This window comes from Atta cephalotes (genome assembly GCF_000143395.1).
Source record: "Atta cephalotes unplaced genomic scaffold scaffold00010, whole genome shotgun sequence".
NCBI classification, from domain to species: domain Eukaryota; kingdom Metazoa; phylum Arthropoda; class Insecta; order Hymenoptera; family Formicidae; genus Atta; species Atta cephalotes.
Window position 1 is genome coordinate 3,327,343 of NW_012130074.1, and position 17,371 is coordinate 3,344,713.

Genomic DNA, 17,371 nt, shown 5'->3' on the forward strand with positions numbered 1-17,371 from the left:
CTTTTATCAATCGGATTGTGATAGATTTTTGAAGATCTTCGTCACTTTGTTAATCGCCGTCAATTATGCAATAAATTTTTTAGTTAATGAAATAAATTTAGTCAAATATGTACAGATTACAATTTAGAATCCAGAATCAAACTTTTTATTTTAAATAAGTTCTTATTTTAAAGGATTAAAAAAATGTAATTTTAACGTTAACAATATATATTACAAATACTTATTACTTCCCAATCATGCATTTATTTATATATAAATATATAAGTAACATTATATGTATAAGATAGTATAATATAAGATAGTATAATATATATAGAAATAATATAATATATAAACTCGGAAAAAAAGTAATATATATGAGCATACTTTGTATATAATTATATGTGAAATGTGTTAATTTTACATATATAATTACATATATAATTACATATATAATTATATATAATTTTGTATAATTATGTATAATAATATATGAAATATATTATATTTTTTTCTAGGCATTAATTGACAGTACAGAAAATTTTATTAGTTATGTATTCTCATAAATAATTTTAAAATATTATTTTAATAAGATAAGATGTACTATTATCAAGATGTATTCATGATTCGTTTTAAAGACGTCCTGAATTATATGGAATATTTGGTACTGGTAATAGAGTTGATTTTCACACATGATATAGCTTATGATCTGAAACAAAAGATATCGAGAATGGTTGTAATTGTCTATTATCAATTATAGCGACTTTCACCTAGAGAGATTATTTTTTATTATTATTTTTTTAGAGATTGGCTAATGCTAGAATTTGTGCAACTGATATAAAGATATTATGGATACTCAAAGATATTATGGACATCAATAATGATTTTAAAGTAGTTTTTGAACTGTAATATTGAGGTGTAAAACTGTAATACAACGAGCACAGCATTGATCTGAGAGAAATCTATTGAAGCTTCATGTGTCTCATTCAACTTTAATTTGAAAGATAACAGTATTGATACAGAAAATGATTTTGATGTTCCTATTCTCGATATCATTTTGAATTAATGAATGTGATAAAACTCTATATTTTATATTAAGGAAACGCTCTTTATTTTGATGTTGATGAACATACCTTCAATATATTTAGTTTTACACAAATGATATATAAAATACATTTGATGTTATGTCAAAAATATGAAACAACATCAATTAGCAGCTCTGTACAGGGAATGAGTTTTACACTTTTGACAAATCAATGCTTAAAATCTATTCATTATTGAGCTTCCTGTTATTAATCGACAGACATTAAATTTTATTCATTCGAATTATCTCGCGCGATTATAAAACATGTTTCAGGCAGCCAAGATCTTTCAGATACAGCAAAGCATCAACTAGTATTTTGGATACTTTGTCTCCTCCAACATATCTTTGTTTCTTCGTGCCTTCTAAAGGGCCAAAATCTAACATTTCTTGTATTAATACTTCTGGACTAAGATATCCCAGTATGATCGGTGTAAAGACACACATAACAACGAAACCAAAGAGAGCACCTCTCTTAAAATCGCTCAACAAAGCATTATACGAGTATTTCTCAATATCTTGAACGCCAGTGTTTAACAGATATTCTTTAAGCGAGTAGTAAGCCTGTATGAAATCGAAAAATTTTTCTTTTCTTATTTCATTTGAACAACATAAGAGAAGATATGTGGAGAGATCAATGACAGGTGTCGAATATCTAATAAGCGCGAAATCAATTAATATTGAAAGATGTTGTCCATTATCGTTTTTTGTCTTGAAGAGAATATTATCCAATGTGAAATCACCGTGACATAATGTGGCTAGAGGTTCAATCGGCTGTATCGTTTTTATCATCACTTCTTCATACGCGTTTGAAAATAAGGCTTCCATCTTATCACAAAAAATTGCATCATGATCCTGGCTGCGAAGATATTCTACTACTCGTAATGTCTTAATGTTGCAAGCAAACTTGTAAATATTGTCCGTTGTGTTTGTAAACCTAACTTCTTGAATTTGCGTCGTAATATCGAAGAATTTTTCCCGTTGCATTTCCTTCATGACATATCCTTTACCATGAAATCGTCCCAGCTCGCGCATCGCCGCTAATGTATATTCCACTGGAGGATAATATTTATATGGACAAGAATAATATCCTTGTCCATTGACATTTTCTAAAGCAATTATAGAGTCGATAGGCGGTCGTTCTTCAACATAAAAACATTTTGCATAATTATCCGGTTGGGCGTACATTTGATAGAACAGGATCTCGTTGCGAAATTGAAGATCAATGCGAGCTATCTGATTAAAAGCCAACATAGGTCTCTTCAGTATCATAGACAATTCCTCCTTCTGTCTATTTGTTTTATTCTCAAATTTTAAACGTATATGATATATGTTGGACATAATAAAATTGCCAGTAGATTCTAATAATTCGTACTGAGCTTTGTGAATGTCCAATCCAAGATTCTCGATGATCTTCGGCATCATCTCATCGATCCATCTTTGAACGCTTTCATAGGACATTTTATTTTGAATACGCACGTGTCCGAATAAAAATAATAAAATATACGTGAGTTACTGATTGAGTTTCGATCACTTTGACAATTAGATACAAATAGTGGCTTCTTATAAAAGCTAGCTAATTTTGCTTGGCGCAAGTAAAAACTATGAATTTTGAATTGGCATCATGTTATAAAATTAACATAAAGATTAGAAAGTCGGTGCATCGCAGTAGCATAAAAATAGTTTAACTGCGCATATCAACGCATACTTTTTGCAAATAGAATGTTGAGCAGTTTGTTATCAGTTGATGACGTGTCTGATAATAATTGACTCATTTAAAATAATATACGTATGATATTATTACTTTTTAGTATAATAGAGATAATAATATAACATGGAAAATAATTAAAAATAATTAAAAAGGTAATTTTTACATTATTTGTTTTAGAAAAAATCAAGTTTGAAGAAATGTAAAAAAATTATTTATGTATAATCATATATAAAATTATGCATTATTATGAGCAATTTTTTTACATTTTTCCAAACTTGTTTTTTTCTGAAACAAATAATGTAAAAATTATCCCTTTAATTATTTTTTATCAGAGTTGGGTAGTAACTAGTTAAAACATTAAAAGTTAAAAAAGTTAAAAAAAAGTTAAAAAGTTAAGAACTTTTAATTTAACTTAGTTTTTAAATGCATTAAATTTTAACTTAACTAAGTTACTTTTAAACGATAACTTTTTGAGGGTTATTTCGTCAAAAAAAAGGCTGGCATGGCCTCTCTCAGATTTTTCTCTGATTGTCAGTTTGGAATGGCTGAATACACGTGCACAGCATGTGCACGTTAACGCGCGTCCTCTAGCGAATATCTATCAGATTCACAAATAATAGATTTATCAGCTGATTTAGCTAGAAGCATAACCAAATACAAGTGTGTGATAACTGGGGGTTTAAGAAATAAATTTAAGTTTTCTTATCGGAGCACCATTACAATTCTGTTATTTCTAAATTATACATTGCGAACAATGTCATTCCTTTGTCGTACTATCACTATCAGATAAGAAATATGTATGAACAAGCTGCGAGTAACTGGGCCATCAGCTTGTATTCTTTGCTCGATCCAACCAAATTTTTGCCATTTCTCCCGAATTTATGGAATAAACAAGCAATCGGTTCGCGTTACCCAAATGACACGAAGGTACGGGACATCGATATGCTGGTTGGATATCTTATCCTATTCTGGACGATATTGTATTTGGTATACGAAAAGTGTCTTAACGTGAGTCCAATTTAAAAATAACATTGATATAACTTTGATTGTTGTGCATATTTCTTCTAAAACAAGTCTGTTCAACACTTTGCTAAGTTAAATGTGAGTCACAGAGTTTTAATGTTTATTTTTTTCTATCCAAGAAAGTTTCATTCCAGGAAATTTTGTTTGTACTCAACAAAATGATGGAGAGGTGGAAACATTTAGTGAGCAGTGTTGGACAGACAGAAATATATATATATATGTATACATACATAATTTTGTATATTATTTGTATATACTAAATAATATAAATATATAAATAAAATATATTAATATATTAAAAAAAAATATATATATATATACATACTTCGTTCTAAATATGCTTTGTTTTTTTATTGGAGATAGTCCCTGTTTAGGCGTCTGCATTTTCCATTGGTACAGCGAAGCAGGATAATTGAAGCTGCATGGAACTGTGGATTCTGTTTTGGTAGTATATGTTACATGAAATCATCGACCATGCAAATTTTGAGCTTTGCATCCCACGAACAGGGAATGACATACCAGGAATTAGGGATTGCATTACATAAGAGCTTTTACTTTCATCAAGCAGGGATTGATATACTGTGTCATAGTGCTTGGATAAAGGGTTGCGCAAACTTGCTCTTTGCGTCTTTTGTCTTGAATTCATATCAACAAAAGTAAACCTCTCAGTTAGAACTTTTTTATTGTAGACACACCTTCCTTTATATTTTTATTATATATATTCCTTTATATTTTATACAGTATATTTTTATTTGCTTAATCTTTATTTTCTTCTCTTGTCTCCGCTATTTTGTCTCCGCTAGAAAACTGTTTTTTGGATATTCTTTTTAGCAAGGATATAATATAGAACTATTTCATCCTTATTCAATGTTGACAAATAACAAGAATGTAATGATTTACGATGTTATGCTGTGTCTTTGTTGGAAAACGCCTTATGTAAACTGTTAAACTTTCTTGATTTTTAATTTACAACATTAAATTGACATTTTTGTATTAATGTTTTATAATGTGCGTATATATATATATATATATATAAAATAAATATGTGTATTTTGGACAGCGATAGGTGGTGTACAGTTACAAGTACTTTTTTAATATATAAAACTATTGACATTGTGATAGTTAGTGTCTGTCGGATCTTGGTGTGCATTTTTCAAACTGTTGGGAGACCAATCTCTAAATTGTTATTCCTGTTACACTGCCTGACTTGGTTAGTAAATATTATATTTTTATTTATTATTGAATTATTATATAACAAAAATTATATGTTGATTTCCTTAGGATATATTTATATTTACATTATGTGCCTACATTTATGCTTTGGTCAGAAGAAGTTAAATATACAAGGACAGAACCTGACTTGTGGTTTTGGTTTGCAGTAGAATGTTTAGATTCGGTAAGAACAAATATCCTGTATATAAAAATAGCATAGGAACTAAGGCTCAAATAATTTATAAATTTATATAATAAAAATAGGGCTACAAATCAAGCAAGGTCTTCATGTTACATTATTGTAAAAACAAATATTGTAAAAACAAATTTATCATAACAAACGTTTCGACTCCTATTGGATCATTATCAATGTTAATCTTAATAACAATATAAAAATTACATACATTTGAAAAATGATCTTAAACAAGACATTCAACTTAAAAAGAAGACACACAACTTAAAAAGAATATAAAAGTTTCATCAATTATATAAATATCCCTATCGTTTTAGATGGTTGTGAGAATTACTCAATATCAAAACGCAGCAATAGCTTTACTAGCTGCATGAACATGACAATGGATTAATAACAAATGCTTGATGGTCATCAACAGTTTTTGTAACATGATATACAGAAATTTATAAAATTATAATTAAAAAAAACAAATTATATACATAAAAATGTATATCGCAAAGTATAAAGTTTAAAATTAGAATATTAAAATTAGAAAAACGATTAAAATTACATATCAAATAGTCAAAATATAAAATAAAAAGTATCTGATAATTAGTGAGACCTATTTAAGAGCAACATTAAATAAAGCATATATGTAATACAGCAAATTGAGATGTCTTTATAATCAGAACTCAGATCTCTTTAAAAGACAATTCAATTCTGTATGACAATTAAGACAAGTGAATGGAACTGTGATAGGGAAAGAATGAAAGGAGAGGATATCTAAGAAGGTATTAAAAAGGGGAAAACGACTGGAGTAGATACATGTCGGATAAGGATTCTATATCTGCTTATTCCTTGTGCTTGTCTTTTTATATGCATCATTTTTTATATTAATTTTTTATTATAAGTTCAGTATCTAATATTTTAACTTCCTCCCAATCAAAATTATGATTAAATTTCATGCGATGATCTGAAATAATCGAAGAAGAAACCTGTTTTTTTTATTTGTAATCTTATAATCATATTATTATATTATTAAATTTACAAATTTATACGTCATTTCTATAACTAATTCTTCATAATTTCGAATATATGTGTTTTATAATTTTATAAATTTCTGTATTTTACAATACATTTATTTTTATACTTACATTTATTTTTATGTTTGTTAAATTATTATTCATAAGGTCATTTGTAATTGTGATTTTAGACTAAACATTGATTTATTGTATTGATTGTAATTCCAAGCTTTTGAGACTACGCTTTATAAGAGTCATATTACAAGAACCGTTGACAACCACCAAGCGTTTGTTATCCACGTTATCATATTCATACACCAATAAGGCTATTGCTGCATTTTCATGTTTTGATATTGAGCAATTTTCACAATCATCTGAAACGATAGGGGTACTTACACAATTGATGAAACTTTTATATTCTTTTTAAGTTGTGTTGAGTGTCTTGTTTAAGATTATTTTTCAAATGTATGTGTGATTTTTATATTGCTATTAAGATTAACATTGATAATGATCTAATAGGGATCGAAACGTTTGTTATAATAAACTATTTATTTTACAATAACTTAGCATGAAGACCTTGCTTGGCTTGTAGTTCTGTATCTGTATATATTATTTAAATAAATATTACAATGTTATTTTATTATATATATATATATGTGTGTATATATATATATATATATATATATATATATATATATATATATATAAATGTTATATGTTAATGAAAATATACAATTAGGTATGGATAAAACTGATTGGACATGCGAAAGCTACACATTGGCTCGAAATTTGTCTCTTTCCACCACCGACGCAGGAAGCCATTGAATTAGCTGGCATTCATAAAAAACATAAAGAATCTTTGAGGAAAAGTAATATCAAAACAGCAAAGAAAGTCGAATTGTGGCAAACATTAGTTTGTAAGTTCTATATACTTACTTTTTATTTTAAGTTTGCATGTATGGATTAAAAAACTGTAATTTAAATAATGTATTATTATATGAACAGGTGCAATGGCAATTAAAAAGAAAATTAGAAGGATTCGTGAAGCTAAAAATAGCATAGATATATCAATGAAAGATCCTAAGGAAATGAAATCATTTGAAACGCAAATAGATGACGAGTTAGTGGAGAATTAGTATAAAGTTATATTAAAATAGTTCTGAAAAGGAGCATTTTTACAGAATTTATACGAACGACAGAAGATACAAGATTTTTTTCAAATGAATTTATTTGTACAATGAAAAAAAAGATTTTTTTATCTGATGTTCAAAACATCGAATACATGCGAATTTTTTTTTTTAAGATTGACTTATCATATTAGTGGCATATATTATGTTTAACAAATACTCAGTTATATTTGTACATAATTAGCGATGGAACAAATAAAGCAATTAAAGTACGCTGTGTGTACTGAGGCAATGAAAAAAAGATTAAAAGAATGCAAAAAGATTGTACTGCAATTTTTATACAAAAATTAAGTTTATTTATTCCATAATTTCGTAGATGTACATCCGCTTACGTAGAAAATTCATCATTTACACGTTAAGTTTTAGTAGGACGTGTCTCGACGGTTATCTGAATGATCCAGTAACGCTACAATCGAGTCGGAGGCGTTTTCTCGGCAGGCATTTAGGAGTATTATTGTTAATCACTCTGTTAATCATTTATACAACTCAAAGCATATAAATATTACACTAATCGTCATGTTGTAGATATAAAATACGATATCGGTTCATTGAATGGCACTCTTATCCAAATTGAATATACGTTTCTTTGTATGATGCAATTGCACTTAAATCCTTGGTAAATTTGCGTTTGCGAAGCTGTACATATACGATATGTGACGCTGTATATATATAAATTAATGCAAAGTTACGTTATCGTGCAGTTTGCATTTGTATCGATTGACGACATAGACATTGTCACTAATTCACAGTGATAACAAATTGATTTTGGGTCACATGATAAATTCGATTACAATGGCTTTGATACGGGTACCATTCTTGCTTATGGCAGTAAATATGTAATATACAATACAAGATTGTGTTATTGTGTTACTGTGCATTTTTGAGCAACGAAATTGTTATCGCAGTAATTTCAGGGGTAACGCTAGAGACGTTCTATACTAGTATACAGTCTCGCTCTTAAAATCGACAAAACTTAGATTTAAGTGGAACATTATTTAGTATTACTTTTTTATATTCTAAGAAGGAGCTCATATATCTTTTAAATTATATACATTGTATTTTATAAATTCGTATGCAGTGTCCTTCAGTTCTGGATGATGTAAAGATATTGTCATGTCGTATTTAAATTGTTGATAATGTTATGAAAATGTATTATCTAAATAAAGACAACGGCAATTTATTAAATAAGTTTAATCTTAGAGACACACTTATAAAATAAATTATTTTATATCGTGTATGTAAGGATTATTTATATGTTTACGGGTATATACTACCAGAGAGAGATGTAATTTGCATTTAACTGTTACTGCATTTATTTTAATAAAATGTAATTGTCATCCTTATTATACGCATGCTCATGACTCAAGCACTGTTGAATAAACAAAGGAAAAAAAATTCGAGCTAAAATATTTAAAATTCATTTCATTGTCATAATAACAAAACGGTTGTATTTAATGTTTCGCATCAGTTTCATACGATCGCGAAAATCAATAAGTAATAAGTAATAAATCAATAAGTGATGATACTTGTTGATTATATTCATTTCTGTCCAAATAAAATTACACAATTTTACGCAATATATTTATAATTTTATTCTGAAAGATGCAGAAACTTTTTCGTATACTTCGAAACTGATGGGTAAATATCTAATATAAATCTTCGTGATAAGTAGTGTAAATTATATGTCATAAGGTGATAAGATATAATTCGCGAACATTGAAATGTGTATTTATTAAACGAAGTTAATTGCACACATTCCAATTGTTTACAAATTATCTTATTACTTTATAAATATATGAATTAACAAACGCGGAGGATCATATGGATATTTTACTTTTATTTTTGGAGCCACTAACTAAATATAATTAAAATTATTAACTTAATTAATTTAATTTAATTTAGAAATGTTAATTAAATTATACGTATATGTTATTTATCGACAAAATTATTATATTTCGATTCCAAAATGATACATTGTAGGATTAATAAAACTTACAATTCACATCCACCAGGTAAATTATCTATCTATAATTAAAATTTTCTCTTTGTACATATAATCGCGCGCTGGTATGCTCTAAAGTCTTTTTTTCGTACTAAATTATATCGAAACGTACAAAGTATCAAATATGGCGATTTACTACTTCATAATTTATGATTACATGTGTCATGCTAATAATAAATTATCGCGTTCATAATATTTATTGTTTCCTTTTCTCTTTTTGGCAAGAATGGCAGCGAGCTACCGTGTAACGAAACGAATTGGAATTTAATTGGGATATTGGGGTAGGAAGACAACAGAAATTATGGTGGGAAATATTATCAAACAATTCTCGTTATCGTATTATACAGGGTGTCTCACAACTACATTTCCTCTTAAGATATTCTTGAGGTAATTTTGAAACGAAAATCCTAGTCAAAAATGTCGAGACTAATAATTTTTTGAATTATAAGCTAATTTTAAATACTTGTAATACAAAAACCATTTTACTTTTATAACCCCTATTATTATTTCTGGATTCTTTTGAACATTCTAAGACGAAAATATCGGAGTTACATCGAGGAATTATACTTGATTTGAATTATAATTGATTAAAGATAGTGTGTAATTAAAAAATTATTGTAGCTTCGACATTTTTGTATTAGGATTTTGTATTAGGATTTTTGTCTCAAAATTACCTCAAGGATACATTCTTAAAAGGAAATGTGGTAGTTATGAGACACCCTGTACATTCAATCCGTTTAATAAATACCCGCCATGCCGACCGGTGCGGGATGATACTGGAACAAATGCAATTACGAAAGTTACTCTTATTACAAACATATATATTATGAGCAATAAAAGTTGAGTCCTCTAAACTTCCTCTTTTTTTATCTTTTAGGCCCAACCCGTATTCTGCACCATGTAATCGATGCAGATATTTAGAATTTCATTTTTCATTTACTTTTATTTTCATTAAATATGAGAGAACACGCACTTTCGTTCTTTGTGAAAATATGGCCCCATTGTTACAGGCTCGATGTAGTATTAGGAAATATAATATTCCTCTTATTTTGTTCCTGAGTCTGCAACAGGCTTCGTACAATTTTGTGCCACTTGTATTTTTCGCGTCGCAATTTCTTTTTTTTTCTTCTTCCTTTTATCCTCGCGAATATATTTCTTGTACGAAAGCGACCTAACAATATATATATTTGGGATATTGATTTATTGCTGGGTCTCGTATATTCAGAATATCTTCTGACGTACTGACAGAGAATAGAGTGACAGATGTTGTCGCGTCTCTACAAACACAACTGGCACGAAATCGCACTGTGTTAAGATCTTTTTGAATTAATATTCTACAGTATATACGTGTTTTGTCCTCCCTACCTACTATATATTCATTTCTTTTATTAAACTTCATTATATTTTCCTAATCGCGAAACAGGCCGCATCTGAATCCGATGATAAGTGAGCTCTTCTTATTATTCGAATTATTTTATACATGCGAGATGAAGATACTATTAGATATTCTAAACAATCTCTTTTTTTAAAACAATTACTTGATTAGCAATATATAGATAATCTATTTTAATATAGTAATATTTATCTCAAGTATATAAAACATAAAAATAGATTAGATTAAAGAGAAAATAATCGCATAAATCTAGACAAATCGAAAATATACGGCCAATACGAGTTTGCCAATACGATAGTGGCTGTAAAATCTATATCATAATTGTATATATCTTTGTTTAGATCTTTTTAAGAGCCAACCATTCTTTATTTCATTTTATAATGATTATATGTACATTCCTAATATTTTATTTCCTTTTATTTTTTTTTGGTAAGAATGGCGGTGAGCCATGTGTTGAAATAAAATAAAATTTAATGGCATTGAGATAGGAACGATAAAAATTATAGTGGGAAACGTTATCAAACAATTCTCGTTTTTAACAATTCGTATGATAAATTTCAATTTTTTTTCAATCTAATTCGAGAAATAAGAAGATCTATCTCGTGTTCATCGGATTATATACAGAGAATGTTTGGAGAATAATGATAAATTTTTCGCAGAATAGACTAAACTGAGAAGAAAAGTTCTACCATTTTACAATTTTCATAATAGTTAACAAGTTATTAATTGCTAAAATTGATCTTCAATAATTTTTTATTAATTTTTTTACTATCAACTTTACAGAAAAACTACAACAGACAAAAATTATTTATTTTTTTCTCATAAATTATTTATTTTTTTCTCTAAGAATTTTTAAATATCGTATTTTCTTTTGTTGATAAAAATGAGAAAATCTAAAAAGTTGATAAAAAATTCTGAAAAAATCTATAGAATTCTATGAGAAGAAAATAAACAATTTTCGTCTTTTCAGTTTTTCTGTAAAGTTGATAGTATTTGAATAAAAAATTATTGAAGACAAATTTTTTTCAGCAATTTTTAGCAATTATATCTCTATTGCGAAAATTGCAAAATGGTAGAGGACTTTCCTTTTCAGTGTAGTTCATTTTGCCCCTATGAAAGATTTATCATTATTTTCGAAACACGTATACCTATACATTGTAAACTTCTTACATTGTTCATGTACCACGTAATCAAACGCGAATTCATCAATCAGCGTGTAAATGATTAAGACATACTCTTTGTCGTGTTACTCCTTTCTTTATCACCTTATGTGCGAGGGAAGCTCATTTCCCGCTGTGGCTCGGGAATTCTTAGTAAGACGACAAAAATCAACGCGTGACTACGAATCGCTATCCTTTATAGGCCACAATTAATTAATATATGTAAGCGTATTTCGCTTATTTCGTTATAAATAGTAATATGACAATTTTAAATAATCAGGAAATAAGATATTAAAAAATGGAATTATTGAAATCAATTTGACTTCTAATCTTGAAAATTAAAAATTTACAATAAAATAAATTAATTTACTTTAAATAAAACTGTGAAAGAAGGGCTGTGGGAGTCAGCGCATTAATAGTGCGAATTATATATCGTGTTTATCACATAAAGTTGAAATATAAAAAATTAGACTTTTCGACTCATCTTTGAGTCATCTTCAGTATAAAGCTAACAGTATCCTAATGAGAAATGATAATGAAATCGACGTCAATTTGATGATTTCGATATCGAATCGATACCGATTCGATTCATTATCATTTCTCACTGGGATAAAAATGCAACTAATCGCATTTCCATAGTTTGTGTGAATCGTCCAACAGTTGCCTATTAGAATCAGAAGATTCATTAGAATCAGAAACTGAAACAATGTGAACACTCACATAATATAATAAAATGAAAGTACAGACATCGTAATTTTAACAATAAACACTCACCACGAGGCACCGCAATGGTATTTGTGTAGGGAAATGATTGTCACTATTGTGAGTATAATACAATTTCTTTAAAATCATTTACACGAATATAATGATTGTAGTGTGGCAACGGTCCTACCACGTCCATGTCTAATTTGAGACTGAGAATAAATATTGTCAATTTAACTAAAGTCACGCAGAGATGTTAGATTTTTTGTTTAAACATATAAATAATAAATATGTTATAGGGTATGTAAGAATTAAAATTTAAATTTAGTGTTAAAAAATTGGTAGCGTATGTATGTTACAATCAATACTATTGTATATTATAATAAATACTATTGTATTCTATAACCGATTGAAAATATTACATGTTTTGGCCTTTCGATTAGGCCCTCTTTAGATAAACATGTTCATACATTAGATATAAATATTTCGATATTGAAGACCGCAAAATACGCAGAGTCAAGATTTTTTGTATCTGTTTGTAAGTTAAGACCATTATATTGTTGTTTAATGTAACATTTCAGATATGAGTTGCTTATTAAAATTTCTTTTTCACATCCAAAATTTTCATCTTATTCCAACGGAATTCATGATTGCAATGCGTTCTATGCTCTGTTATAGCCGAATGTAATGATGTATTTCTTTTAATATGATTAAAATGTTTTGAAATACTGGTTTTTAATTTTCTACCCGTTTGACCCACGTAAGACGCATCACAACCATTACTATTTATTTGGTGAACATTTCTTTTTGAGGAGTCAAGAAATAATTCTTTATGCACCCTAAAATTTTATCTAACTTATTAAGATTGAAAAAAGGTATTTTTGTGTATACATTATTTACGATGCCTTTAAATTTATTGGAAATATTTTTTATGGAACAGTTTTATGGGACAGAACCAAATAATTTTCGGATTATTATTGTTAGTCTTTTTTTATAGATTTACTAATTTTATATTATTAATCAAGCATTTTAATCATTCAGATGTGTAAAATATAAAATTAATCGTCTCTTAGGTCAATAAAATATTGATAATGAATTTCAAATTTTTCTGGTGAAACGTTGAATGCGAAAGTAAAAATGTTTTGTCAAGGTTTATCACGATTCCTCTTTTTTTGACATAATGAGTGTTGGGAAAGATAATTTAAATATCTACCAGAAAATGTACTTTTATAAAATCAGTCAAAAATAATTATCCCATTAACTCAATAATGATCATCATGTCTAGGTTTATTTTTTTGTTTACCAATTTCAATAGTGAATTGAAGTCTGCGATGATATGAATTAAGAATTGTGTCCACTGAAGTAATTTGGGAACAGCCGTGACCAAATCATCAACATAGGTATCTTAAATAAAAGTAAATTATAACTCTGCCAAACATCTCATTTTCTAAAGCCTGCATAATTAAGTCAAGTTATGATCAGTGATAAATCCCATAGGCATACGTTTGTCTATAAGATTATCGAAGATAAAATACGTCGCATCTAAAATGAATTAAACAGCCCTAAGGAATTTTTTTTGATATGTCATATCTCTGAAATAGGAGGTGGCGTCGCTAAGGACTCAAATCAAGGATACGTAAATTTCTTTAAATGGAACCCTATATTTTTCATTACATATTCTTGCACTTTACAAACACGATTTTATTTTCAACGCTCCAGAAAAAATTTGAAATTTATTGTCAATATTTTATTGACTATCTGAGAGAATGACTACACGATTAATTTTATATTTTACACAGCTGAACGATTAAAATGCTTAATTAGTAACAAATCTATAGACAAAAGAAGATTAGCAATAATAATTTGAAAATTATTTGGTTCACTATTCCATACATAAAAAATAATAAATTTATTTTTCAATAAATTTAAAAGCATCGTAAATAATGTATATACAAAAGTACATATTCGGAAGCTTTTCAAAACACTACAATAAAATATTTTTTCGTTAAGTATTTTTCGAATTATGAGGTTTGAATGTTAAAGTATCGCTGGCATTAGCATTATCCAAAATTAATCACGCGGAGACAGTGATGTGAATTCTGGGCTGCTTGCAGCACGGTTATTAATATAAAGGGGGCATAAGAAGGTACAACGATGAGTTTATATTCGTGTATATTTGCGCATGCATGTGTGTCCATCTATGCCCTCTTTATGCTAATACTTGCAAGACTCGGAATTCGCATCACTATGCCGATATTTAATCAGATTTATATCTTTTTTATGTGCGTGCGCATGCACGTGTGTGCGCGCGTGTGTGTGTGTGTGTGTGTGCGTGTGAATGTGTGGTGTGCATGATGTGTAATTTATTTGATGAAATGTTTTCTCAAATTAATCTAAATAATCTAAAAGGATCTAATAGCATTCTATTTGACGTCTTCCGTGGCCGTTTCCAAATTTAATTGATATACCTTGTATAATTTTATATATAATTATAAATACAGTAAAATTATATATAATTTTATATAATTTTATATAATCATATATAAAATATTTTTTTTCAGGTTAAGTTAAAAAATAAAATTATTAGGGTGCATAAAGAATCATTTCCTGAAAAAGAATTGTTTACCGAATAAATGATTGTGATGCGTTACGTATTGGTCAAATGGATAAAAAATTAAAAATTCGAACTGTTTCAGAACATTTTAATCATATTAAACAAAATACATCGCATTAGGCTTTAATAGAGTATAGGACGCATTACCATCACGAATTCCGTTAGGAAAAGGTGGAAATTTTGGATGTGGAAAAAATTTCAATAAGACTCAATATTTATATATTTATATATGGGTTATTAATCTTATCGAGGAGCATTTCACTCTCGAAGTCAAATGAGTTAACGCGAATCAATAACATTTGACTCTAGAGTGAAATGCCCCTCGAATCTTACATACCCTCAAAAACATCAAATACATAGTAATACTGATACGAAGCGAATTCTTAAGAATTATTTTGTACTGTTGCTCATGCTCTACAATCCCAGATAGCCAAGCGTGATATAGCACATTGTGCAAACTTATGCATTGCATATGTTGTTATATATTTGCTATATAATTGCTGACATCAAAATAGGACACATTACAACAACATGAAATACAATAACATTACTGCTTATATATGTAATCAGTTGTCGAAATTTCTAGAGCAAACTGCGAATTGATGATACATTATGTTCGCAACATGACAGCAACAACGAATAATCGTTTCTTAAGAATCATGATGAAAACATGACAGCAACAGAACATATATGTATAATGGTTTCCATCGGTGGTTGCAAATATGTCTTCAAGCTATAAAATTTTTTAATTGCAATTCGTTGCTAACAAAATGCTGACAATATGAAATGTTACATGTTTTCGAATGATATTTATGCTGACATGTTGCCATCACTTTGCTATTACAAGAATTCGAGTTCCGTTGAATTCAACACGGCAGACATAATGCTATCTTATTTTGTCATGAGTTTGTTGAAATTGATTGCTGCAACATATCAGCAAATATACTGCATTTGGCTGTCTGAGATATTGTAAATTCTATTTGTAAATCTACATGTTTAAATGTTTATGGGAGAATCTCGATTCTGATTGCACATTGTTTATATGTTTATATGTTCACTGAGAAAAATGTCCAATGTTTCTCTAGGCTGACATTACTACAGAATATAGGATTTGTGGCATTATTGTTGAGGTCAAGCGAGCACGTGTCTCTAGCGCGAATTTGATTTTTATTACATATTCTTTTTTATTTTTTGCCATATTCTTGATTTATTCTTATTTTTGGTCATAAAAACTGTTAAGGAACGAATATCTTTCATCGGACAATCCGATAAATCTATTTACGATTAAATATATGTGATCGAATTTTTTGACCGATCAAAATAATCGGAAATATCCGTTTGTTATTTTTTGAAGAGGTAATCATTACGATCGAAAAAACTGATAGTTTTCTTAGTGTTTATATTTTATCAGTTTCATATAGATTATTTTAAAGAAATTGTATCACACTCACAATAATTGTGACAATATGTATATAATTTTATCAGGATTGGGCAAGTTAATTTGTTTTTTAACTAAGTTAAGAATAATATAAGTATACAATTTAATAATTTTACATTGTATAATCGTTATACAATATAAAATTACTAAATGTGTACTTATTATTCTCTCACATTGTGTCTGAAGATTGACTTAAAAAAAATCAAATTAAAAGTTAGTAGTTATCGATAAAATGTAGTTAAGTTAAAATTAATTAAATTTTTAACTTAACTTTTAACTTTCTTAGCACTACCAACCCTGAATTTTATATATAATTATACCTATATAATTTTATTTTATATATGATTATATGTAATTTTACATATAATTGTATATAAATATGTACATAGGAGTAATTTGAGCATTGGAAATTTTTTGTAAGAAATTATGGAGAAATGAAAGATTGAAATATATACAGGGTGTTTGGAAATTAGTAATAAATTTTTCGCACATGTGATAGAATGAACTAAACTAAGAAGAAAAGTTTTCTACCATTTTACAATTGCCGCAATGGTTAACAAGTTATTAATTTAAGAAAATAGCGTAATAACTTCGTATAGCATACATTATACGAAGTTATACGAATTCCTCAGTAAACCTAGATGTGTTCGAACAACTCTAATTTTCGACGGCACG

At 28.2% G+C, this 17,371-nt stretch overlaps 2 protein-coding genes across 2 annotated transcripts; one reads left to right on the plus strand and one right to left on the minus strand.

The window, feature by feature from the left end:
* Positions 1–1,318: 1,318 nt before the first annotated feature.
* LOC105627744 lies at positions 1,319–2,521 on the minus strand. Its single transcript, XM_012209025.1, has one exon. The coding sequence runs from the start codon at positions 2,519–2,521 to the stop codon at positions 1,319–1,321; it is 1,203 nt and encodes a 400-aa protein (XP_012064415.1).
* Positions 2,522–3,566: 1,045 nt separating this feature from the next.
* LOC105627745 lies at positions 3,567–7,336 on the plus strand. The gene is made up of 7 exons (XM_012209026.1): positions 3,567–3,779; positions 3,929–3,976; positions 4,158–4,450; positions 4,855–5,004; positions 5,076–5,190; positions 6,940–7,117; positions 7,206–7,336. The coding sequence occupies exons 1-7, from the start codon at positions 3,567–3,569 to the stop codon at positions 7,334–7,336; spliced, it is 1,128 nt and encodes a 375-aa protein (XP_012064416.1).
* Positions 7,337–17,371: the final 10,035 nt, after the last annotated feature.

Excerpts from the sequence above, each read along its gene's own strand:
- LOC105627744 (XM_012209025.1), bottom strand. The coding sequence starts at position 2,521 with ATGTCCTATGAAAGCGTTCAAAGATGGATCGATGAGATGATGCCGAAG.
- LOC105627745 (XM_012209026.1), top strand. The coding sequence starts at position 3,567 with ATGTATGAACAAGCTGCGAGTAACTGGGCCATCAGCTTGTATTCTTTG. Across the intron at positions 3,780-3,928 it reads TATACGAAAAGTGTCTTAAC|GAAATTTTGTTTGTACTCAA; the intron begins GTGAGTCCAATT and ends GTTTCATTCCAG. Across the intron at positions 3,977-4,157 it reads TGGAGAGGTGGAAACATTTA|TCCCTGTTTAGGCGTCTGCA; the intron begins GTGAGCAGTGTT and ends TATTGGAGATAG.